At 35.4% G+C, this 27,418-nt stretch overlaps 1 protein-coding gene across 1 annotated transcript; it reads right to left on the minus strand.

The window, feature by feature from the left end:
• Positions 1-24,930: 24,930 nt before the first annotated feature.
• Positions 24,931-26,927, minus strand: LOC131069690 (pentatricopeptide repeat-containing protein At1g09900-like). Its single transcript, XM_059214014.1, has one exon. The coding sequence runs from the start codon at positions 26,346-26,348 to the stop codon at positions 25,164-25,166; it is 1,185 nt and encodes a 394-aa protein (XP_059069997.1). The 5' UTR covers positions 26,349-26,927; the 3' UTR covers positions 24,931-25,163.
• Positions 26,928-27,418: the final 491 nt, after the last annotated feature.

A 27,418-nucleotide genomic window follows, 5' to 3' on the forward strand; every position in this document is an offset into this window, starting at 1 on the left:
TAGTTTGGGAACATTACAGTGGTATCAGAGCTTGTGATCTTGCCAGCTTGTCATGTAGTGGATGCAAGTGTACACTAGAAGGAGGTACTTTTCAGCTGATCGAATGGGCGAACCACAAGACCCTACAAGAGAAGTCATGGCACTATTAAGGGAGCTAACCAAAAGCCAAGCTCAACTCAACGACACCCTAACCAGAGGAGAGCAACGACAACAAATCATGGAGGAAACCTTACGACAATTGGCTTTGGGAAAAACGAATGGAGAACAAAATGGACAAGGTGATGATTCGGTCACGGGAAGGTCAAACGTCCAATGCTCACATTCACGGCCGCTGATGCCGACTTTTCCTCAAAAATCCGAAGCACCACGGGGGGAGCCAGAACCCACCTTTCAGGAGATGCAAGCACAATTGAGTCAAGATTGGAGGGATGCAAATCTCGAAGGGGACATATCCTTCAAGGATTATGTAGAGCTCCAGATGAAATACTCGGGCGGCAGAAGTTGGGGCCATTATGGACACTATAACAATGACATCAAATAGAAGGTTGGCAAGATCAACCTGTCATCCTTTGATGGGGTCGGAGTGACCTCCACACATGCCTGGGTTCAAAAGGCAGATACTTACGTCCAACTCAACCCGATGTCTGAAGATGAAGCTATCAAGTTTGTAGCACTCCACCTAGAAGGGGTCGCGCATGAATGGTGGCATCATGGAATGGTCACTCTTGGCCATGACCAGATAACTTCCTATGTTGAATTCACAGAGAAGCTCATAGATCGATTTGACGGGAAGGACCCAGAACTCAATTTCAAGGAGTTGGCACAACTAAAGCAGTCGGGATCTGTGGACAGTTACATCACAGAATTCCAGAGACTATCTGTGTTGGTGACCGACGTCTCAGAGTGGAGATTGGTGGTCTTGTTCATAGACGGATTGATGGAACCACTGAAAGGTTGGGTGAAAGGGTTCAACCCCAGCACGCTCACAGAAGCAATAAAAAAGGCCCGCAACATGGCAACATCCTCTTCTTCGAGAAGTTTTGCACCTACCAAACCACCTTTCGTTCCGAAGGAGAAGGATAATAAACTTTATCCGAAGGGGTCATCGCTCGATGAAGCCACAAGACAGGAACTCAGAAGGAAGAAGTTGTGTTTCACCTGCAAAGAACCATGGGAACCAGGCCACCGATGTTTGGGCAAAGGAAAGATTCACTATATTGAAGTAATGTCTGATGGAGAAGAGGAGCAGGAAGAAAGCAAAACCCCAAGGGAAGAATCGGCCGAAGAAACCAGCCTAGCGGAGAGAATCTCCACATTGGTTCGGAGGGGGGGCGTCATCGCCACACTGGCGGGTACCCCAAGGTGCAGTGTATTTAGAGTACGTGGTACACTCCAAGGGCAACGAGTTCTTGTTATGCTCGACAGTGGAGCCTCGCTCAACTTCATAAACTCATCACTCGTCAACCGTAGGGGCTTGTGTACGAAGGAACATGAAGGGTTCGATGTCAAGGTGGCAGGAGGCAATCTCCTATCATGCACTCACCTGGTTCTACAACTGAGTATCACCATGGGAAATTACACGGTGATCGATGATTTCTTTGTTGTGGATCTGGATGACATGGATGTCATATTGGGCATTCAATGGATGGAGACCCTCGACCAGTACACACAGAGCTTCAAACGGATGGAGTTCTCATTTGAGGTTGATGGCAGGAAGGTAGTTCTCAGGGGAATGTCGAATGGCAGCCCAAGGGAGATTTCTGCCAAAAGGATGGAAGCCATCTTCAGACATGATGACGTAGTCTAGGCAACACATTGCTTGATCTCAACAAAACCTATGAAAGGGCAACCGATTCCCTATCAGGATGGGGAACTTTAGCTAGTTCTGGATGGGCATAGTTTGGTCTTCGCTGATATTCCACCTGGTATACCCCCACATAGAGGGTTTGAGCACACCATCGAGTTGGAGGAGGGAGCAAAACCTGTTATCACCACACCCTATCGCCACTCGAAGAAGTTCAAAGATGAGATAGAGAAAACGATCCAGGAACTCCTCGATAAGGGATGGATCAAGCCAAGTTCTAGCCCCTTTGCGTCCTTGGTGGTACTGGTGAAGAAGAAGGACGGGACTCTCAGAATGTGTGTTGATTATGGTGCACTAAACAAGAAGACTATCAAGAATAGGTACCCCATTCCCAGGATCGATGAGCTACTGGACGAACTACATGGCGCAATCTATTTCTCCAGGATTGGTCTCCGTTCCGGCTACCATCAGATCTGTATGAGGGAGCAAGATGTGGAAAAGACGACCTTTCGTTGCCATTACAGTCACTATGAGTTCTTGGTCATGCCGTTTGGATTAACCAATGCTCCGACCACTTTTCAGTCTTGCATGAACCACATCTTCAACAAGCAACTGCGTAAGTTCCTATTGGTATTCTTCGATGACATACTCATCTACAACAAGACCTGGAAGGAACATATGGGGCATTTAGATGAAGTATTGGGGATTATGGAATCACAATCACTGTATGCCAAAAGATCCAAATGTGAATTTGGAATGACCGGGGTCCTATACTTGGGTCACGTCATCAGCGCCCAGGGGGTACAAGTTCACCAGGAAAAGATTCAAGCCATTTTGGATTGGCCTCCACTAAAGACTCTCTCGGAGTTGCGTGGATTTTTTGGTTTGTGCAGTTATTATAGAAGGTTTGTGAAAGGATTTTCACAACTTGGGGCACCACTGACAGATCTGACAAAGAAAAGATCCTTCCATTGGAATGCGCAGGTGCAACAGACCTTTGACAAACTAAAAGAAGTGATGAGCACATGTCCAGTTCTGGCACTACTAGACTTCACTCGCCCTTTCATCTTGGAGTGTGATGCCTCGGGTGAAGGCATTGGAGCAGTGTTGATGCAAGACCATCACCCCATTGCGTTCAAGAGCCGGAAGCTCTCGGGAGTTGAGCGGTTATATTCCATCTACGACAAGGAGATGCTCGCCATCATACACGCACTGACGAAGTTTCGGCAGTACCTCGTCGGAGCAAAGTTTGTTGTGCGAACAGATCACAACAGCTTGCGATACTTATTGGAGTAGAGGGATCTGAATGAACGACAACAGAAATGGGTGAGCAAAGTCCAGGCATTTGATTTCGACATTGAATATGTGAAGGGAAAGAATAATGTGGCCGCTGATGCCCTGTCAAGAAGGCCCACCATATGTTCTTTATCTCAGATTTCGGCGGACTGGAAGGAAAACCTGTTGGTTGAATACTCTAAGAACACTTTTGCCTACGAACTAATGGATGGTCAAGTACAGGATGACCGATACAAGGTGGTTGACGACATCATTTATTACAAGGACATAATTTATCTGGTACTCGAATCCAAGATGAAGGAAAAGGTTCTGAAGGAATTGCACAACTCCCCCTTGGCTGGACACTCGGGATACTTGAAAACCTACAGACAAATCCATGAAAGGTTTTTCTGGAAGGGGCTTAAGGACGACGTTCTGCAGTATGTGCGGGAATGCTCCACCTATCAGTAGAACAAATCTGAGCATAACCTGTCGGCCGGATTGTTGCAACCATTGCCAAAACCCGAGTAGAAATGGGATAGCATCTCGATGGATTTCATTACGTCTCGATGGATTTCATTACGGGACTCCCTAGAGTGCAAGGAAAGGATTGCATTTTTGTCATAGTTGACCGATTGACCAAGTATGCACATTTTTTTGCCATCCCCACAAGATATCAAGCAGTTCAAGTAGCTGAGTTGTTCTTCTGTGAGGTGTTCTGCCTACATGGTTTACCGTGAAACATAGTCAGTGACAGGGATAGCCGTTTCCTGAGTACCTTTTGGATGGAGTTATTTTGGTTGGCTGGAACCAAGCTGTCGCCCAACACGAGCTACCATCTGCAGACAGACAGACAGACAGAGATTGTGAACAAATGGCTGGAGGGTTATCTCAGGAACAACGTCTTAATGCAACAAAGGGCTTGGGTTCGTTGGTTACATTTGGGTGAACACTGTTACAACACCACTTATCACATGTCGATAGGCATGCCACCTTTCAAAGCACTGTACGACTACGTACCTTCTTCATTTGTTGACCTAGCATTGAGAGATAGTCATGCACCAATGGCCAAAGATTGGCTTCAAGAGAGTTTAGACATCCTGAGATCTCTCAAAGAAAGCCTGCAGAGAGCACATAACCAACAAATGATGTATGTTGACCGACATCGGATTGAGCGAAATTTTGAAGTTGGTGATCTGGTTTACCTCCGACTTCAACCGCACAGACAATCCTCCTTGAAGACAAGTGGTAAAGAGAAGCTAAAGCCACGTTTCTATGGACCCAACAGGGTGGTTCGGAGAGTGGGCGAAGTTGCCTACGAATTGGAGCTTCCTGAGGGAAGTCGGATTCACAATGTTTTTCACGTGTCATGTCTGAAGAAAGCCGTCGGGCAGCGCGTCACAGTGTCCAAGGATCTGCCACCCATCGACGAAGAAGGGAAACTAATTTTGGAACCGGTGAAGATCGTCGATGTCAGAGAAAAGAGGTTGAGAACACACACAATCAAAGAGTTCCTTATACGCTGGAAGAATCTACCCATTGAGAATGCCACCTGGGAAGGCGAACAAATTCTGGAGCATCCAAGTCTGCAATTGCTTGAGGGCAATCAATTTTTGGCCCGGGAGGACTGTGATATCCCCAATGTAATTAAATAATAAATCTGATTACTTTGTTGTAAGGCCCAAATTTAATAACAAATATTTTGGGCCCTTTTATTTAATTAGATTAGGCAAGTTTTGGTTGTTCATGTCGGCCTGTTTGTAACCCTTCCGGAAGTTTCCTGGAGCCCATATATTTGGCCGTGTTAGTCATTGTTGGGGATATGCGAATTTTTGGTATCTTTTCTCTATTGTGCGAATTCCTGTTGGAGTTCTGTTTCTGCCATTTCGGAGGTGAAAGATCCTCCCTATTTGGTATTTGCAGTTTCGGTGAGGATCACCGCTCACCCTATTCTGTCATTGTAATCATTCCGGATCTAGCAAATCTAGAATTTTATCATTGTTTACTTCTACCACTGCATCTCTGTTGATCTGGTTCTCCGGGAAGTCACCACACAAGCTCACCATACCTCTGCACCACCGAAATACCTTCTTGTCACCTCTGTACAGCCTCCTTTTGGCCACACCGCACACCTTCCCCACCACCGTACAACCCTCTTGTGTTCCACCGTACGGTCTGTTTGGCATCACCATACAGCCCTTACACCGTACGACCCCTCCCTCACTTCCTTGTACGACACTCACACTATACACTCCCTTCCTCTCCACCGTACGCCCTCCACCCCACACCACCGTACGACTTCCCTTCACCGTACGGTCATCCAACCTCACACCACCGTACGACCTCTCCACCGTATAGCAGCCCCCCTCCACTCCACTTCGTGCGGCCTTGCTGATGCACCACTGTACAGCTCGTGTTGAATAATGTCAAACTAAAATAGATAGAATCAAAATATTATTGATTATTGAATCTTGGCGAAGACGCAGTCAGCTGCGAGCCAAGGTAAGTGAAAGTAAAACTCATGCACTATGATTGGGGTTCCTTTTGCTATTTTGGATTGAATTTAAAAATCTTAAACAATACAAAAAATTATGAATAACTAAGATCCCCATGTAAATTATCACATTTTCCAAACTCTATTGATAGATCTAAGTATCGCTCTACAACAATGGCAAAAAAATGAAACATGGGAAATCCCTTAAGGGAAAAGGAGCTAGATACAAAACATACTTGGATTTTGATTGTTTTCATTTGTTGCTTTTGAAATTTTTTGAAAGAATGTTCGCCCCTTTTTCCCTCACTGTGAAGACTCCTGGTTTGCTACAAAAATGCTTGTCCTTTTGTTTCCTCGCGATGAAGAGTCTTGTGGATTTTTCAGAGTGTTGTTCCATAGTTGCATGAGGGGAACAAATCACATGTAGACATCCTCATGAGTGTTGTTCGACATCACCGAGAAGAAGCAAGAAACCAAGAAGGCTGATAGTTTTCCGATCAGAAAATAAACTTTCTGGTCTTACAAGACCACACTTAAAGGCCTATCGGCTAATTAATACATATTAAGTATTTATGAATTTAATTTGAATTATATAGTATAATACAAATTGTTCTTTCATTTCATCATAATAAAATTGCATTGAATATAATTGTAATTTATTTAAAATTGAAATAAAGCATATTAATTTGAAGTTTGTGAGCTTTATTTCAGCATTCACAGTGGACTATTGAGTGGTGGATAGTTTGATATAGACCACACACTTGGTTTAGATTGTCTGTGGGATAGTAAGTAACCATTAATTACAAGGAAAGTCTTTTTAATCTTTTGGAGAGTCTTTAGACAGTCTTTGCAATATTTTCTGGAGTCTTTAGATTGTCTTTGCAATTTTTCGTAAAGTTTGCAGAAACCGGTGATAAGTGTGGAAAATCAGTGTTTAATGGTCGTAATTTTTTTTGTTGCATCTACTTGCTTTGCTTTATCTGTAATTATGTGTTCCATTGGTTTTTTGTAGTTTGCAGCGTACACAAGCAAATGGGCATTGGGGTTTTGGAGGGCAAGTCGTGGAGATTTTAAGTGTGGGGTGGCATCCTCTTGATAGGTATGTATATTTACCATTATTTTTACCATTTTGCCATGTTAGGGACTGTGGAAGAGGAATTTTCAGTTTTGTAATGTTTCTAGGATTTGTAATAAATTTGGGTAGTGGACTAGGGTTTTCAAAATAGTGTAAAAAATTAGAAGTTTTGAAATCTACCCAGTATGTATGTGTGCTTTGTGTGCACACATTTTTTGACACTTGTTTGGATTGTGAATATTAAAAGACACAAAAGTTTTGCATAGTATACTATCCAGTCTGATTTAGCAAAAATCATGATGGTTTTGCACACATTTGGACTGGCTTGGTAAAAATCACGACTATAAAACACGAGGATTGTTATACTATCTATTTTCTACTCTGTTCTATAATGTAATAATGATGAAATGTAATGATTAATATTGTATCAACTTATTTCCTTAAATGATTATCTAATTAATAAGTAGGTAATATGATTAACAATTTGGCAACTTATTAGATAATTATCTAATTCATAAGTAGACAAATTTTTAATGATAAATCATCACCGTAACGATTAATTCCATAATAATTATTCAACATTATGAATAACAACTCCAGTTTCAACTTGGACATTCTAAAAGTGGTCCCTTTACGTTCTGAAATAAAAAATGGACATCTTGTCATTCAAGTCATCATCATTGCATGTCATGTCATTTTGTGCGGTGGCATCTAGAGTCGATGGGTTGAATTTGAGCCTTAAGCATCATGAATTTTTGTTTATATGCAGAACTTCTTGTCAACTTAAATAAGTGTCGTCACTAGATAAATGTGCATAAATATAAGCATTCCATACATATGATGTTGAAGGAAAGATGTCGTTGAGCACACTACTGAATTGTTAATGTGTAAAGTTGATGCCACTGGTTACTGAATAAAGGAAAAAAATCTATTTTCGACAGAGGGTCTATGTTTTTAAATGGGATCTACTTTTCTACATAAAGGTAAGCTTGCAGAGACCTCTAATCATGTTGAGAATACAACACATTGAAATGAATTTGGTATGTTTATCATTTGTGGGTAGCAAAAATAAACCCATTATAAATGATTGAAACATTTATATGAGCATAATCTATCAGAGATAAATATAGTTTTGACCTCCAAGCAAATGTGGTGAAAATATAAGTTTTGCAAAATTTTATTAATAAAATCATAATGATGAGTCTTGAAAGCTATATAAGATCTGTAGCCATGTATTCAGCAATTTTTTGCTTTATCTCAAGATATGTGCAAATGGGCTTAAGTTAGTACTGGGTTCATTTGCAACCATGTATGTATGTTGATACATATTTTTGTAATTGCATTCTATTTTCTATGGAGAGTACTCGTTTTGTTTTTTTTCTTTTCTTAAAATTCAGTTGGAGAATTTCTTATCCACTTAGTTGAGTCTTTTTAAAGATACCAGGATCCCACATCAATCTTAGAAATAATTTGAATCTCTCTAATGATGTAATGTATTTTGTTAACTGCATATGTGTTGCCAAATCTTGCTGATGTGGTTTGTCAACAACCTTATCTTGCTTGTCTTCAAACAACTTTGCTTCACTATCCATATGTCCTTGCAAAGCTTTTAAATCATACCCAACCCTACTAATTGCTCTGTCTTTGCAACTTCTTTCTTGAGGGTTACTTTTTATAAGAACCATTTCACCATTTAATTTCCATTGCACTACTCTAATATTATCACTACTTGAACTAGGAGATGTCACTACCTCCATTTCAAAAAGTGGATTATCATTGTGGGCAAATCTATTTGCATCCATCTCAAAAAGTAGGTTATTTGCAACCCAGTTGGAAAACTAAAAATTATTCTTATTATCAGATTGGAAATCAATTTCCCATTCACACCATTTACATTGGCCTAATTTTGAACAATGGTCTTCTAAATTCATTATTATTTAATTCTTAATCAATTTGAGCATTCCCAAATTCCTTATCATTAGTTCTTCATCTAATAATTCCAACAAACTCAAAACCAATGATAGTAATTTATAAAACCTCTTCTTTAGCTTGTGGCTCTGGTGTGTTAATTTCCTTGTAGTCCAACTTCTCAATTTTTGATTTTTTCAATAGATTGTGATAAAGTGATTGACCACTTAGTGCAACAGTAGAAGTTCCTCTCCTTGAACAACGTGTACAAAATTATTGTCCATGGTCAAAAATTCACAAATGACTATGTAACATTATATTTAGCAACTTATGTGTTTTACAAATTTTTCAAACTGATTTTTGAGAGGTTTGAAAAACACATGTTATTAAAATGATTTATTGAATGTGATGGGTTTTTCAACAACCGATTTTGGAAAAATATGTGTTTGAATCCTATTGATAAATCATTTTGGAAAAATTAAAAAATAGTAAGTTGCTAGATATAATGTTGCATAGCCATTACCCACAAATTTGCCCCTGTAGGTGATTGCTTCTTTTTGTCAGTAAAATAAATCTTTGTTTCATTAAGTAATATTCAGTTACTTTCTTCTCATTCTATTAAGTAATCGTTATATGAATATGACTTTATAGTTGTGTTTGCATGATGATATGGATAGAAATATTTGATTTGTCTTTGTGAGTTGATGGCATTGACGCTCCGAATCTATCGTATCAATATCCCTATTTTGTAAGGGGAAGTTTCTATAGATGATGCAATTCCTTGAACAAATTTGCATAATTAGTTCAAATGTGATTGTTCTCACGTTCGAGAGTGGATTACAACAATCATTGGCAAGGATATTCTTAGTGCGCAAATGAAATGCATATATCCATCACAATTGGTATCAATTTTCCTATCTTAATGCATGGACTTTCTACAGTCTTATGGCTAGCTTCGACGAATTGCAGTGAATAATATGCAAGAATGATACATTACAGGGAATACCTTGGATGAAGCCATCAAGGCTTAAGACCTGTGTAAAGGGGAGACTGCTATTAGAAGTATTTTTCGTCACAAGATGTTTCAAGAAAATAGACCTATAAGAATTATATTGAAAGCATATATGGAGAGTATAACTTCCACCAAAAAAGAGAAATTGGACAATGTATTGAATATGCATGGGGGGAGAATGCAGGAGGGCATGTTTAATGCATTGGAGGATGCTACAGATGCAATAACATTCCTCTTGTACCACCCAAATCATCCCCCTGACACAACATGCCCAGATGGTTTATAAACATGACAATTTTACATACTTCATTAAGTCATGTGAGGATGTTTAAAAAACACAATGCTTTTACAAACCTTGTCTTAAGTGGTTTGGACAATAAGGAATTTTTGTCTTTCTTGTTTTCTACATTTGTTGTGACTAGTTTGAGTTGTATGGTTGGCTAGAGGGTCAAATTTGTATACTTTTTGGTAGTAGTGGACTTTATAAAGCTTAATATTATATGGCTTTAGTGACAAATATTTTTGTTGGCCACCTTGAAATGCACTGTCTTATGAATGTGATTGACTAGTAGGCATTATGCCATTGATATTTAAAATGTTTTGAAATACATATAATAGAGCTATGAGATTATCAAATAGTAAGTAGTTGTTCTTTGAATGTGAATGTTTTGTAGGCATTATGCCATTTACATTTACAAAATTTTGAAAAGTATACAATGGAGTAACTGGTTGGTAGTTTGAAATTTCATACAATGGAGTTGTGTGAATTGCAAATAGTGGGGGCTATTCTCTATCCTCTAGACAAAATAGCACTATTGGGCATATATGTATATGTATATGTATATGTATATGTGTATTCTTGTGTGTGTGTGTGTGTCTGTATACACACACAATGGATAATAATTGATTTTTTGTGTGTGTAGAACAGTCACTTCCATTAACTATAGATGTCACGTTCCAAGCCACGTATTGTTACCCGCCTTAGCAATTAACTCGTTGATGATGCCTTATGTTGTGAATACCATTCTTATCGCCCAAATATTTTGCTTTCCGTAGTTCTTAAAATCCCTGATCGACTGATAAATGCCTCTAGATTTTAAGTCATGTATATGTTTGAAAATGAGCCCCACCTTATCTTTTGGTCTATCACTTCTCAATGGAAATTAAGCTTGACTTTTATATGTCTTCGCTCATTTGTTTTCTACTCGATAACACATAATGATGGGTCCCTCACGAGTCATGTATCGATCGATCACACGAAAGGCTCTTTTCTGCACACACACTTTTCCTTTTTGTTCTTCTTAAAAGATGTGATCACCTGATGTTCCGATATCAATGGCTTTTGGGTTGGTGATTTGCACAATGATGCTCGTCGAATGCTTTTCTGTAATGGGAAGTTAATGAGGCATTTAATGAAAATGTTATTTCAAATCCCAAGATGGTACTACATCCACCAAAGTCGAGTGACTATTTACTCGAGGTCTTCTTATGCCTGTCAACCTTGTTCATGCATTTGGCATTTGAAAATCCTCAAAGAATTGAAGAGTGTTCTAGCGGAAGCGTCAAACCAGGTTTGGAAACTGAAATCCTTGTGCTAAATTATTAATATTCTAGCTTCTCTTGTTGATATTCTAAGCGAATTACGTCAACTCAGCATTCATGAACACTTGCTTTGATCATTGTTTTGTCTTGTTTTATTTTAATTCAAGCTTTCACCTGCTTTTAGAAACCCTAGCACTTATGCACTCAGTTTTCATGGCGTCTAAAACCCGTCAACCAATGGAAAAGAAACTAGATTATGTCAAAGACACAAAACTCAGCCCATTCACAATACATGATATTAATAAAATGCTGCATAGTTTGAAAAAGTCCCCCATTACACGAAAATTCATTAATTTTGCATTATCTCAAGCTAGCGGCTATCCCTCTACTATTTCATGCCCCGAATTGGTCTTTTCATGTGCATAACACTATCATCCTGACTCCCGAGAAATCTGGGATAAAAAGAAAAAGTAGCCAGGATAGACACATACAACATTTCCCTCACTCTGTGGATTCCAGAGAGAGAAGGCCAGATGAATTTATATTTGCAATTGGGTTGGGAGTATTTTCATCAACGGGTGGATTGGTGTCTAGATACAATTGCTAGAGGATGCTTGAAGGTCGTCCGACCTGGAAAGTCTAAGTTGCCATCTCAGATTAAGACAAAGCTTTTCAAAGATGATATTGCTAATATCATTGTATTGTTATGCTGAGTAGTCAGTTGACTTGGATTAGAATTTTTTGAGGAATGGATGTGTCGCTTTATCCTTACTATTTGTGATGATAAAAACCAAATTAACTGGGCAAAGTTAATATGTGACTCTCTCCATGAACAACTTGTTAAGTTCAATCATAACAAGTGATTTTATTTGTGCTTTGCGTTGTTGCATGTGATAGATGTTGGAAGAGCCTCTTGACCAGGTTTGAGGCAGGTTGGTAGTCTTTCAGAAAACACCCTTGTTTACAATTGTTTTCCTTAGTTGCAAAAAATGAGAAGGCATGAGAAATTTCTCTTGTGTGCATGATGCCTTTCTCATGACTGTCATCAGAGAAATTGAAGGGAACCTGGAAAGAGAATATCAGATGAAGCTATGGCAATAATCTATACGTATGAAGTTCTTGCATACAATTCAAGAGTTTTTCATATTTAAGTGTCGAAGGTTATGAAAAATCCCCATTAAAGCTTCCTAGGTATGCCTCTGACTACCTTGTGTTTTTAGAATTGTTTCGTTAGATGACCTCTGTCAACATCAAGTATGCACAGATGAGGAAGAAAGGGTATTCTTTTCCCCTAAGTTTGTCTCATTTTTCTTGTAAGAACAATGAATCTACAAGGTTTTCTGATAAGCTTTTAGCTGACTTTGGCCTTCATCTTTTACCCTTGAGGGCCAATTTTGATAGTAAAGGATATGTCAGAAAGAATTTTTATGGAGTTGTGCATTATGTTCATGTCCCTAAGTCGTAAGACTTTTGGGAGGATTGTGTCGATGAAGGTGAAGTTTTTAGTAGAGGTTTCATGTGGCTGACTCTAAATCAGATGTTGAATTTTAATATCATTCCTGCAATTCCTGAGAATGTAACAAAGGATAATTCAAATCTGATAGATGATTCATATCAAAATGCCACTCTACCCCCTTTCCAATGGCTTGAAGATGATGAAATGAACGTTAAAGACAAAACTACCCAAGTTCTAGATAGGTCATGGCTTTGGTTGGATCGTGCAATCAAGAGTCACTCTAGTTCTTCTTCCTCACAGAAGGGAAAACCCAAAGAAACTAGCACCGTCTCACAATATTCTCCTAAAGTAATGGGAAAGACTGCAATGGAGACAAGTGTACCTCAAGCAGACTCGCAATCTGACGGAAATAATGATCTTCCTAAGAAAAATCAAAGGCTAAAGTCTATTTGCGAGGAGGTCACTGTTACACCTCCCACAAAGAAAATGATAGCTCAACAGATCAGCTCCAATTAAGAGGATACCCAATTTCTTCATCAGCTGGGAGAACAAAATCCATTAGTTTCTTTGACTGATGACGAGGCCTCCTAGAATCCTCTTCCTGATGTTTCAATGATGATAATTGATAATACTGCCAATGCATTGTCTGTGAAGAGTCCGACTAATACTTCATCAACCCCTTGGCTTAGGAATGCAATTGAGAAGAAGAAAAAACAATACTCACCCACCACCGAAATCAAGATTGATATAGTAACACGTCTACTAGGAGAAACACCCGAGTCCCAAAAGGATAGAAGAATGGCTACAATGATCGTAGATCCTCAAACAAACCATCATGTCCTAGAAATTACTGATTCTAATGTTGATAAAAATGTACAGGAAATCATTGAAGGGGAGTTTGACATGTCGAATTGATATGGAGCCTATGACAACAGAGGGAGACATATATCATGCTAAGCATTATGTCATTGTTTTGTTTAGAAGAACCAAAGTCGTAGAAAAGAAAAATCAAGAGTTGGCATAGTATATAGATGTTCTCACTTCTTTCATTTGATTTGCCTATGCAAATGAGAGTCTCGTTACCAGTTCATCTTTAGGGTTGCCGATTACAAAACTTATCAATTCTAATAAGTTAGAAATTGTTAAATGCTCACAGACCATCACCAAAGTAGTTGACGACTGGGCCAGTCAAGTCATTGCCAAAGGGTCATCATTTATCGAGCATGGTTCAATTAATTACAACACTCTGAACCAAATGATAGATGTTCATCGAGTTGAACTGCAGAGAATAAAAAAAGAAACTTGAAGACTATCTTCATCCTTCATGGAAATGCGAGAGGTTAGCAAGTCGCCTCAGGTCATTTTGGTTTTTGAACACATTATTGGAGACTTTGATATAGAAACTATTGTCACTTGGGTAGAGATGCTAGTGGAAACATCATGTTGCTAGGGAGCTCCTATCACAACTCACCACCTCAGTAGTCCAGAACACAAGTCTTCGACGATATTTAAAAAGTATTTTTGATACTATTGGTATCAACATATTTGGCAATGATGTGAAGGGGTTATTAGAAAATGAATTAGTAAAGAAAACCTTCTGTCAAAAAATAGAAAATAACCTTTCTGCAACTAACGCAGGCCCTAAGTCATTGGAATGTCTAAAGGATGCAATGGTAGTATTTAATTCAGTTCATCAAGAGGTCCATGATGTCATTGGTAAAATTGCAAAAACAAACCAAAGGGTTGACAAGTGGAAAGTTAGGATTGAAGCTACAACATAACCTACAAAAATGAGTATATCTCCTGTTCTATCCAATTATAGAGTTTACAGGAAGAAAGTGGATCTACGAGTAGCACAACAACCATAGGTAGATTCAACGAACACAACAATAGTAGGATATGAAGCAAACGATGAATATGAAGAGGTGGATGGAGGCATTGTTGTTTAATTTCTTGTTTAGTTAATTGTTTTTCTAATCTGGCTCTTGAACTATTGGTCCTAGCAGGTCGTTTATTTATGATTTAAGTTTAAAACTTTCTTGAAATGATTGTCTTCAAGAAGTCGTTATTTTGATCAATTAAGTAAAAACTACATATAGGTAGCTAAAATCATAATATGGGGTTCAAAATTTTGGGAGAAAAGGGGGAAATACATTGAATTAACAGTAATTTTGCATGTTTTGAATTCAAGATTTTGAGTTTGAAAAAGACTTGTTGCGGTTTTCAATTGGAATTCTATTTTAATGAGATTCTATAATCTTATCTATATCTGGCTAGTTCATTTAATGTGTTGAATGGGTTTCTTATTTCAGACTTTGTGTTGTGATGAAAAGCCATTTCATATGTTATTGTGAATTTAAATAAGATATTCTATGAGTTGTTGTTGATAATCTTATATATGAGTATCATTCTTCAGTGGAAATCTTTGCATGGATATTGATGAATGATTTGGATTCGAGATATGTGGTGATTGGTTTTCATACTTTGTTATGGAAGTCATGAATTTTTATTTTTGTTCTTTCGTTTCATTTTTGTGAAATCTTGCCTTTCTTGTTTTCTGGTTAAAAGCATATCCTAGAAAAACTCTAAAATATTATCATAAGAGGGAGCAGTACCTCTAAAATTCATAGGAAAGTTGTAAAGATAATTGCAACTTATCCAACTCTTGATTGATAGTTTGTTCTCTTGTGTAGGCATAGAGTCATGTTGTTTTATTTTTAAAGAGAACAAAATCTATTAACCTACAATATGTATGGCGATATGCATGTTTTGTATGAGCGTGCTATTTTGTGTGGAGAATAACTGCTTCTTCCAAATTTGAATGACTATTTTAAATACATTTTGAAATTGCCAATGGACAAGAATTGATTGGTATTTTGAATGTAACTATTTTGAACACATATTGACATTGATCGCGGCTGGTGGTATCCTTTAGAATGGAATTTCTAGCAGGGTCCCCAGGTGGTAGGTGATTTTAAAAATATAAATAATAATTTTGAAATTCACGAAGGTGCGGAACAAAAGCCATGACCAAAAGGGGAGGGAGAAAAACATGATGCATCATCATTTTTGAATGATTTCCATTTAGTGAGGGTTTTTGAAGCTATATAGCGTCATTGGTGGTTGTCGAGGGCGCCTTACATTTTTGGTGACGAAGTGCAATATTTTGTAGACTCTAGAGAGACGAATGGTAAGTGGAAAATCAATGTTTAATGGCCATAAATTTTTTTGCATCATTTGCTTGATGTGACTATTTTGAACACATTTTGACATTGACAATGGACAAGAATTGATTGGTAGTTTGAATGTGATTGTTTTGAACACATTTTGACATCAAGGAAGTAGCTATTCTCCACACAAAAAATCAATTCATGTCTATTATACACACACACATAGGCATACATATATACATATACATATATGCTCAATAGTGCTATTTTATGTGGAGAATACTTGCTTCCCCCCACTAAGTGGCTATTCTCCACACAAAATAGCATGCCTATAAAAAACATGTGCATAACCATACATATTGTGCTTGAAACGTGGTGTCTGCAATGTAAAAAACACATAGGCATCTGTAATGTCTTGTACTAAGTTTAGGCTTGTTTAACCATAATTAATCTATTTCTATACATTTTAACTACAAAATAACTTGAGTAGGAGGCAAATCTATCTTAACATGAATAATAATCAGTGATAACATAATAATTTTCCTGATATATATGTATATATATGTGTGTGTGTGTGTGTGTGTGTGTGTGTATATATATACACACACACACACACACACACACACACACACACACACACACACAAAAATACACACACACACACACACACACACACACACACACACATATATATTCAAAAAGAATTATATTGTATGTTATTCTCTAGAGTAGTTTCTAAAAGATATTATATTAATTATAATTATTGTACTAATACCTATTACTATATCAATATCTATACTTCTAACCTTTATATTATTCCTTATTCTGATTTGAGTATATAAATATACATAAACATATAAATGAATTAAATAATATTACCTATGGTTTATGTATTTGTCGATAACCTATTATATCAATTATTAATACTACCACTACTAAAACATTATTAGTTATTAATATATTGAATGGCTGGTAATGGTAAACAAAACTGACACATGTCAGATCTGGTCTGCCACTCATGAAATTATGTATTACCATAGTGCCTATTTCAGTCTAGGTTAATATTATTATTCAAATTCTGGATAAAGATATTATCAAACTTCATTAATTAAACATACTTATTAAACACATCCCATGCATACCACCAATAACAAGGAAGTTGTTGTCTATAAACTTTATGACAGTTCCAAATTAATCTTCTTCTCGTTGTTCTTCCCTTGACCCAATAAGGTTGTAAAAGAACCATAAAGTAAATTGATGATGAATAAAGAGATTGTAAATTGATGATGAATAATTAAACTTCCAGTTGTTAATATAACTAGTCCACTTATCAATGAATATAGTTTATGTTTCGACAATATCATGTATCTCTCAAATATGGATAATCTTCTCTTTCTAATTGATATAGCAGTGGATATATTTATTTTTGATGTTTGGCTGGGTATTATCGTGTTTCTTATACCCAACATCATCTGTTATTCTTGTCTTGGTCGATGATATTATTGTATGATCATCGTATATGGATACATTACATCTTACCTTTATTATTCAGTGGACTTTTACTTCCCAATACTTTTCGAAACTCCACCAAACTGCATTTGTTTCTTTGTGCGGGATTTTACTATGACTGAAGGGATTATAATCTTTCCTTTGGCCTAATTTACTTTTGGATATTGCTTACGTGGTTGGCCATATGTCTTTGTTTAGGTTCCATTTGTGCTTTCCTTTATTACTCTCTTTCATTTCTATCCAATTCTTTATGCAAATAGCCACTGATATTTCATAATTTATATTTGATGAATATGAAATTTATATTAATATTTAATAAATATAAATTATATATTAAATCTTGTTTATTATTATTAAGATTTTATTTAGTTCATTCTATTTGTTTATATATATATTAATTGTATTATTAAATTTTATTTTAGAGCGGGCATTATCATGTTTTACTTGTTTAGATGAGGACATCACAGTCTCTCCTCCTTGAATTTGCTTGCCCTCAAGCAAAATAATTTTCTTGATTATTAGATCTGCAATCACATTTGAACAATACATGGATATATACATATATACATCTTATATCTTTCTAGTTATTCATATATCGAGTATGAATCAAACACAGAGTATACACATGGAAACACAAAGTATACACATGAATACACATAGTATACACACTTTCTTAAAACATATGTATGAATATAGGCAAGCACAAAGCATACAAACAAATACACATGTTATCAAACCTTGTTTGAAATCCTACAATACGTTAGGAAACCATTGGAACTAATAATATAAATCCCTAAAGAAAGATAATTAAGCATAAATTAACTTAACTAAAGTATGGTTTGTAAAGACGTAAAACGTTCTAAATTCAATAATAAAACGAAATACTATTTATTCTTAAATAAACTCATAATTCCTTTAATAAGTCTATTTACTTCCACTATTCCATCCTTATCTCTAAATGACCATTCTATTGGTTTCATAATAAACTCGAGATTTCTATAAAGAGATAAAGATTCTTTATTCAAAAAGAAAAATGTAGTAGTATCTCAATCATATCTACATACAATACGTAGGCCTTTCTAATGCCTTCAGTTCAAATAACAAGAAAAAAAACATAAAGTAAAGGATGAGATGCGTCTATTGATCTACAATCCAAAGCCATTTTCAATGCAATCTTTAGAATGAAGACGAGAACAAGATTCAAGTACTTTTTCCTCTGAACCATAAAGCTTACACTTCCCTAGAATTCTTGGTCAATCAAGAATACCCAACCCTGCACGAATTACTTAGCAAAAAGAATTCGATAGATAAGATGGAATCTGTTGTGTGCCTAGAATGATACATGCATTTTCCATTTTCTAATTCCATTAAGGAACAAGCACGACCAATTAAGAAAATGGTAGAGAGCATAAAATATATCCATCTATTTCAATGGTCAATAAGTTACTCGACCGAGTATAATGCCATGCATAGCAATAAAATATAGTTTGAAAAAACAAACTATTCTCTCCGTGATTCCACATTTGGCACCCGTCCCGGAAGGTAACTTTTCAACAAACACAAACATATCTAGCTTTTCTAGTATTCATATGAAATCAGGATAAATACATAAAAGACAATCTTTCTTTTCTCAATTTTAACTTCTCATTTCTCAATTAATAAAATTACAATATTTAAAGAAACAATCTTTCGTTTAAGAGATACAGAAGAAACAATCTTTCGTTTACAACCAATTACATCTAATAAGAAAATAATCTTTTGCTTCTATCTTTTCAAGTATCTCAAGAGCAAGAATAAATAAAAAAAGGTGTAACACATGTATGCATATTTAGCATATAGATATAAGTAATATTCAAAAATAAAAATTATGAGTACGCATTCTTTTATCTTTTCTCATAAAATCCAAATAGCGTAATCATACATCTTACGGTTTCAAATTTTTAAGTTTAGAATGCATAAGTTATCTATCTTTCCACATGTTTTTTGTAGTACCCTTCCTCGTTTGAACTTATTAGACTTATATTTTATTATTGTTTGTTTTCAATAGATACCTTACCATGATGTGTTATTCATATTTTTATGACATTATTTCATGCTTTATCTAGATATGAGATGCATAATTTATTTGCAGTATTTCAGTACTTGTGATTTATAACATTTTATGGATTATTGCTATGTACTGACATTTTACTTTATTTATGCAATGTGAAATTATATGTTGTGTGTTTGCGAGTGTATTGGATGCAAGGGGATGATTTTCCTTCACTCATTTCGGCAAGACAGGGAACATCGCGATTCTCCTTCATCGGTGTGTATGTCGTGTCTTCTATATAGTATATATGCATGTGTGGTTCGGTGATGCAGGATATTGCAGGTACAAGTATCGGGTAGGTACAGGGTATCGTCTCCACCTGGCTTCACAGGTCTGAGCGTGCTTTATATTTCTGATGGAAGTGGAGGAGATAGTAGTTGACCCTATTTTACTCAGTTACACTTGTGTGAGTGCCGTCAGTTGGTCGTCCAGTCAGTTTGTTCGGCCTTCTTATTTTGTCATTTGATTTTTTTATGAGTAATTGCTTGAGATTTATTTAATTTGAGTGCTTTAGTGGATTTAATTAAGTAATTAAATTTATGGAATTATCTCATAGTTGAATTGTTTATGCATTGAGATTATAAATTTAGTTAATTAAAATAAATTATTACATTAAATTGCAAGTTGCATGATATTAGAAATATATTTTTATTTAAATTTTTGTGGAAAAATAAATTAAATTAATTGTATTTATTATTTCCTAGAATTTTGAATAAATAAAAGAATAAAAGAATAAATAATTAAAAGAATAAATAAATAAAAGAATAAAAGAATAAATAAATAAAATAATAAAATAATAAAATAATTTTAAATAAATAAATAAATAAAAGAATAAATGAATAAAGGAATAATTAGAATTAAAGTATTGCTTTAATTCTTTATTTAGAAAATTAATTAATTTGCATGAGAAAAAAAAAAGAAAGAATAATGATTTTTTAATTATTGCATGTTAGCTTATTTTTTGTTATAAAATTAGAAAAGAAAATAAAATTGTTTTTATTCTTAATTTAGGTTTTTGAGAAAAAACTATTCAACCTAGAATTTTAGTTTAAATAGGGGAATAGGTCTTTATTTTAGATACACAACTATAGATTTTTTCCAGGAAAGCTATACCAGGTTGGGTGGCTTCTTTTTATTGTTGTTTTAAGAAAATATTTTATTTCTTTCTTCTTTCTGAATGATGTGTGTGTTAAGATGTTTGTCAAATCTAAAATCTTGTCAGATTATTTCTTGTTCTTGGCTAAAGTTCATTCCTAAAGATTATTTCTTGTTCTTGGCTAAAGTTCATTCCTAAAGTTAATTTCTAATTTGTGGAAAGAAGTTACTACCTGGGTGTTTGTAGATTAAATTTTGAGAAAATTGGGAAAAGTTATTTTGACAAATTTTGCCAAGATTTTTATTGTGCATGGAAATTGCAAGATTTGAGAGGAATGGGATTTACCAGAGAAATCATTCTGTCTTGTTTGATTTTTGTTTCGATATTTGGCTATGGCAGTCTTTTCTAATATTTGTGTATCTCTGTGATATTATTAGTTATTATAGAAATAAATTTAATTATTAATTAAATTTATTGTATTATTAAAAGTTAAGGGAAATTATTTTATTATATTATTTTGGAGATATTATGTATTAATTAATTTCCTTGTAAATAAATTTGATTGGAAATAAATTTTGGGTGAAAATAGAATTTACTTGTTCTAGATTATTGTATTAAAATAAATAAATAAATAAATAATTAATTAAAAAAATAAAAAATAAAAAATAAAAAAATTATTTTACCCTTTAGTTGCCTAGTTGTGTTGTTTTCCTTTAGGGTTCCTGGCGGGGCATTACATTTATGACTATCTACTTTCTTTTATTGAATTTGATACTAAAAGATGTTTTCCATGATCTAAAATAATAATTCTAATTGCACATACTTATATGGCTTTTTCAAACGAAATTTCAATAATCAATTCTCAAGATAATTATGTTCTTATTCTCTAATTATAAAACAAACTATTGCTCGTTTAAGAGCCTACCTCTAAAATTCGAACCAAATCTGATAATCAATGATGATCTTCTCCAATTATGTTTGCAATACGTCTTGATTTCCAATGTTTTTCTTCCTTTATGTTGTTCAATCCTTTGTGTTCTTTCTTCTCTATTCTCTAATCTATCTTCTCTATTTTCTATTCTTTATTCTCACTATTCTGTGCATATTTCTTACTGTCTTTTCAATATCGTCCTTATGTTCTTCTAATGATCTATATTTTTGCTAGTCACATGCTATATTTTTTGCTATGTTTCGGGTACACCCACTACTATTATTGTTTTCCATGCCACCCACAGAGCACGTCTAACAGTTCACTTGGCCATGTAGGGCTTGTTCCAATGGTATACACCACGTAGTGTCCGTGCTTTATGACACAGTCCGTAAAGTTTTCAAACACATCGTGGTTTTTATTCTTTGCATAGTCCGTGTTCAACTTAAACTCTATGTGTTTGTTTTGTTGCATAGTCGATATACTCATCGACTCCTATTTGCAAGGTATATTGTTACGTGGAATAATCCCTGTAGTGCTCATGTTTGTTATAATGCACAGTCGATATTATTCATCGACTCCACTATGCGGTATGCTTAGCTATTAATAACTTGTTATTTAATAATCCACCAAATAGAATGCTAAGTGGAATAGTCAATATCAACATCGATTCCCAATTTGCATTCCTTATTCGGTGTAATAAATGCATATAATTTGTTATATATGTGTGTGTGTGTGTGTGTGTGTGTGTGTGTGTGTGTGTGTGTACTATTATCAAAATACAAAAGTGAACACATAAGTACGATATTTCATCCAATTACACATATTTGCACAAAAAACGTACATCTCTACGATCAATATCTATAATTAATTTTCTTTTAACAATGTCAAAATAAATCGTACTTTTAAAATTAAAAAATATCATTTAATATTAGTTATATGAAATTCATCATTCGAATTTGAACAAACACCCAATTAAAGTTATATAAATCTTCAATCTTTGCAAGATGCAAATACGCATTCTAAAGTAGTGTGTGAGATTTCATCTATTCTAGCGAAGTCCAAGAGCTAAAACAACTCTAACTGAACCATTTTCTCACCTTCTTCCGTGTTCATTTGTTCCTGCATTCACTTGCACTCAATTGCTCATTAGCAATGACGATTCCAATTTCATAATAATAAAAATAATATTGACCATTCATTTCATTGCATTTGAATCTCCTATTTCATTATTATCTTATTTCACTAAAATTTCCATTTCCATTTCATTTTAATTTCATAAATGATAAATAAGCATTATTTTCCTAATAAAATAATTATAGATAAATATGGTTCGTGACATGGTTCAACTCCCATAGGAGCTCAATCATAAGAAAATGGGAGTAAGAGGAATGATGAGGTGTCCAAGAGACCCTCTACCCTAGGCCCAAGGGTGGAATGAAAACCAGAGCCCCATTGGCCTCATGGGACCACTAGTCATACCATGAGGTGGGCTACCTAGTGAGGTATCCTATCACCGTTCCCCTTCATCACTTCCATCTTTATCTCCTTGTAATAGAGACTGGAAAGATACAATAGGGTGTCCTGAATGTCCTTCCCCTCTAAGCCCAAGAGCGGTGGACTCCGTCGTACACCCCCTTGGCCTCATGGGGCCACCGGTCATACCATGAGGTGGGTTACCTAGAGGAGGACCTCATCATCGTTTTCCCATCTTATACTTATATTCATGACAGTTTGCTCCATAGATTCTTTATGGATTTCTTATATATTTCATAGTTGTGTAATTTTAGGATATGGATTCATTAATTCGTGTTTACCCTGCAAGATGGCAAGACCAAAGCTCTGATACCACTTGTAATGTCCCCTACTAAGTTTAGGCCCATTTAACCATAATTAATCTATTTCTATACATTTTGACTTAAAACTAACTTGAGTAGGAGGCAACTCTATCTTAACATGAATAAAAATCAGTGATAACATAATATTTTTCCTGATATTGAATTGATATTTTTTCCTGATATTGAATTGGTTTTAAGATTAAGAAATGGTGAACAAATGTTATTGCTTGGGTTAGAGGAAACTAAGTAATGATGTTGAGATACCCTAGGGAGGTGGAGCAATGTGTATGTAGTTAGTAATTCTGCTTGCGTATTTGATTTAATGATTATGGTTTAATGTTATGATTATATTAATAATAAGTTGATGGTTGATTATTCACATTGCATAAATGATATTTAAGATTACATTAGTTGTTAAACAAAACAAAACAAAAAAAATTGTTCCATTACATGTTAGTTCGCTTATTTTCTCTAGGATATTTTGGCGGCCATTACAGGGGAGTCTCAACTACATCAACTCTTATTATAAAGACTAAAGGTACACAAATTTGAATTTAAGCTTTTGTAAAAAAAAAATCACAACCCTCTATTTAGATTACACTCTTGAACTTATTAAGATTTTAAGAGATTATAATGTTTTAATTCTATAATAAGTTTAATTTTTTCAAAGTTATATTTATATATATAAATTGTTCACACGATAAAATACATATACTAATAATATTCAAACCTAATTACAAATTTTTTCCTCGAATTTTATCAGTCCACAAATTTTTCTTTGATGAACATGAACACAAATGCTCATGCCTCTGCATCATCCCTAGGAGCTATAGCTTTTGTCGGATGGGTGAAGAGTGTATAATTTTCGTGTTAGGTTCCATTATCATAATTCCACTAACAACAAAAATATATCTTCTTCTTTGAACGATGCTTATAATGGGTTTCAAAATTCTACCTACTTGTCTAAACTTTTGATGACGATTCTAATGAATCCTGTGCATGTATTCCTTTAATCATTAATAAAATTGAGCTTCACCTTAAACAAACTTTTGAATAGCCACGGATTTGACCTACACAACATTCTTGTATACAGTTTATAGGGAACATAAAATATTTTGTCTGAATCATTCTTTCCTTGTAAATATTCAATGCTACATATCCTGTTTCACATCATAGAAGAAAGCACACAACTGGTCTTGTACTAAAAGCATCTCCTCCAGTTTCTAAAGAAAAGAATGTTGAATGATACTTTCTTCAATATTCATGACATTATATAGCAGATTTGCCAAACAGTATGGTCTTTGGAATGAATAAAGCTTCAAGATTTATCAATTAAGTTGTCTTGAGACAGACTCATTTGCTTGCGGTGGAAGGAGCAGGACAGCGATTACGAAAATCATGTCAAGTTTCAAATATGCAGGGAGAATTGGAGAAAATGGATACTTTGGGTATAATCACTCCTCATGTTTGCACTTTGCAGTGGGATTGAGAGTTGTTGAGATTCGGACAGTGAGTCTCTCACTACTCAGCTTTTGAAAACGAATGGTTATGAATGTGCAGGACTAGGTGTAACAGACACTATAGAATCATCTATACATTTACTCATTTAACTTGTCTTAATATACTTCATAGTATATAAAGGCATGAAAAGATTTAATCCTATTTAGAAGTGCAATGGTTAAGGTGAAGGTCAGTGCAACCAGAATAAAATGAAATCGTTAAGCACAGAAATGAACGAAAGTAAGTTATAACATATCTATTGTAGAAAGATCCTCAAATTGAGGACGCAACTTCATACAATGAGAAAAGAAATATACAGGAGTGACATCAACAACCTGTCACTCTCAAGGTATCAGAACCATGATCGCTTAGAAATAATAAAAGCTTTGCCATTTGCATAGTCTTTTAATTTTTCTATTTGACCAACATCAATCAGCCAGCAGGAGAGTGTCTTAAGAGCCTTATCACTTGGAGCACAGCCTTGCTTTTGCATTTGATTCATTAAAAAAAAGGTTTTTTTCGCAGTCACCTCTCTTGCGAGCACCCCAAAATAATGTGTTGTATGTGACCTCATTTGGAACCAAACCTTTTGCTCTCATTTCATCTAACATTAATAAAGCAGCATTAAGTTTGTCTTCTTTGCATAACGTGGCAATTAGTGTGGTATAAGTTACAACATCTGCAGCAATGCCAACCATTTCCATACTTTTAAAAAGCTTTAAAGCCTCATCCATTTGACCAATTTTACAATGACCATTAATCAGAGAGCTGTAAGCCATTACATCAGGAACCTTGCCTTCATCAAGTATCTTATTCATTAGGAGATGTGCGCTAGCGAGATCACCTGCTTTACATAAGCCATCAATGATTGTGTTGCATGTCACTTTATCAGGTTCCAAACCCTTTCTTGTCATTTTTTCTAACATTTGAAATGCCATGCTCATGTGTCTTGTTCTACAGTATGCAGCAATCACAGAGTTGTATGTAACAACATCTGGGTGTAAACCCTTTTTCGACATGATTTGAAAACAATCCCACGCCTTGTCCATCTGTCCATCTTTGCATAGCCCATTAATAACTCCATTGAATGTCACTTGATCAGTGAAAGGGCCAGACTCTATCATTTGTATAAACACATCATACGCTTCCTCTGTTTTTCCAGCCTTGAATAAGCCATTTATCAAGCTACTACAAGTGTAGGCGTCAGGGGAAAAGCCATCTTGTATCATTTTGCATACTAATGCTAAAGCTTCATTTACCCATCCTACTTTGAAGAAACCATAAGTCAGGCTGTTATATGTAATAATACTTGGAGAACAATGAGAACGCCTCATTCCAATTAATAAGCCGAGAGCTTCATCTTCCTTATCCAACTTGCAAAGACCACTGATTAGGGTATTGTATAAAAAAGTATTTGGACAAAGGCCATCTTGTATCATTTGAGCCACCAATACTAAAGCTTCATCTACCCTACCTTTCTTGCAGAGAGCGTCAATTAAGGTGCTATAGGTAACAATATTAGGAAGACAATGGTTATTCCTCATTTCGTGCAAAAGCTCATGTGCTTCGTCAATTTTACCCCATCTACACAAAGACTTTATGAGGATGCTGTAAGTGATGACATTTGGAGGGATGCCCATCTCTTCCATTTCAGCGAGGAGAGGGTAAATTCTACGGAGGTCGCTGTCATTCCTAAGAACATCCAAAAGCACATTGAAGGTTACAAGAGTGAGAGGAATGCGTTAGTAATGGCTGAGTGGAAGAGATCCCACGCCTTGTTTGCGTTGCCCGATTTACAGAGGGCCTTAATGGATTTAGTGAATTGTACAACATTGAAGGTAGGAGATATGTCTGGTAAAGACTTTTCAGTATGTGAGGGTTTGTGGTTGTTTGCAGAGCAAGATAGAGGGCGTAGAGAGAATGAAAACAAATAAAAGAAGTGGGTAGTAGAGGTTACCTGTTTCAAGATTGGGAGTCGGCATTTCATGGTGATGTTGGTAGCAGAGAGGCTGATCTACGCCTTCAATTTTTCTTCTCAACCAAACTTAAATCCTAACATTTGTCTCCTGGACTTTTCCGGTATGGAAATGACCCACAATTTCTAAATGTTAATAATCCCTCCCTCTACTTGAAACAACAGAATTGGCCTAAATCCGTATTGACTAATTGGGCAATGCCTATCCAGCCCTTTAAAAAGAGGGGGAACTCCCAGGCATGCCCATGCCCAACTCCCATAGCACCGTAATTATAATTAATCAAGAATTAATCAAATTTAAATCTTTTTGAAAAGTTTAAATTTAATAGAACTTTTTTAATCTAAATTATATAAGTAAACATTTTTTAATGATTTATATATAAATATTAATATTTAATTAAAAAATATATTATTAAATATCTTTACAATTTACATATTTAATTCTTTTAAAGATATAAATAATTAAAAGTTTTTTTTCATAAAATTATTAATTCTTAAATATATTTATTATAATCATAAAATATATTTGATATTAAAATTATATAAAATAACTCTCTACGAAGAGTGGCACAATGATTGTTGGGGTAAATTGAAGCAGTTAGAGCTTTGTCTTTGGCCCATCGTGAGGGTTGATCGGTTTCTCGTTCGCATCTTGTGTCCACCTAGTAACAGACTTGACGACTCGTAATCAGTCTTGTTCCCGATTGTTCCTGGAAGTAATCTTCAGAACTCTTGGATTCGACC

The sequence above is a fragment of the Cryptomeria japonica genome, chromosome 11 (genome assembly GCF_030272615.1).
Source record: "Cryptomeria japonica chromosome 11, Sugi_1.0, whole genome shotgun sequence".
Lineage (NCBI taxonomy): Eukaryota > Viridiplantae > Streptophyta > Pinopsida > Cupressales > Cupressaceae > Cryptomeria > Cryptomeria japonica.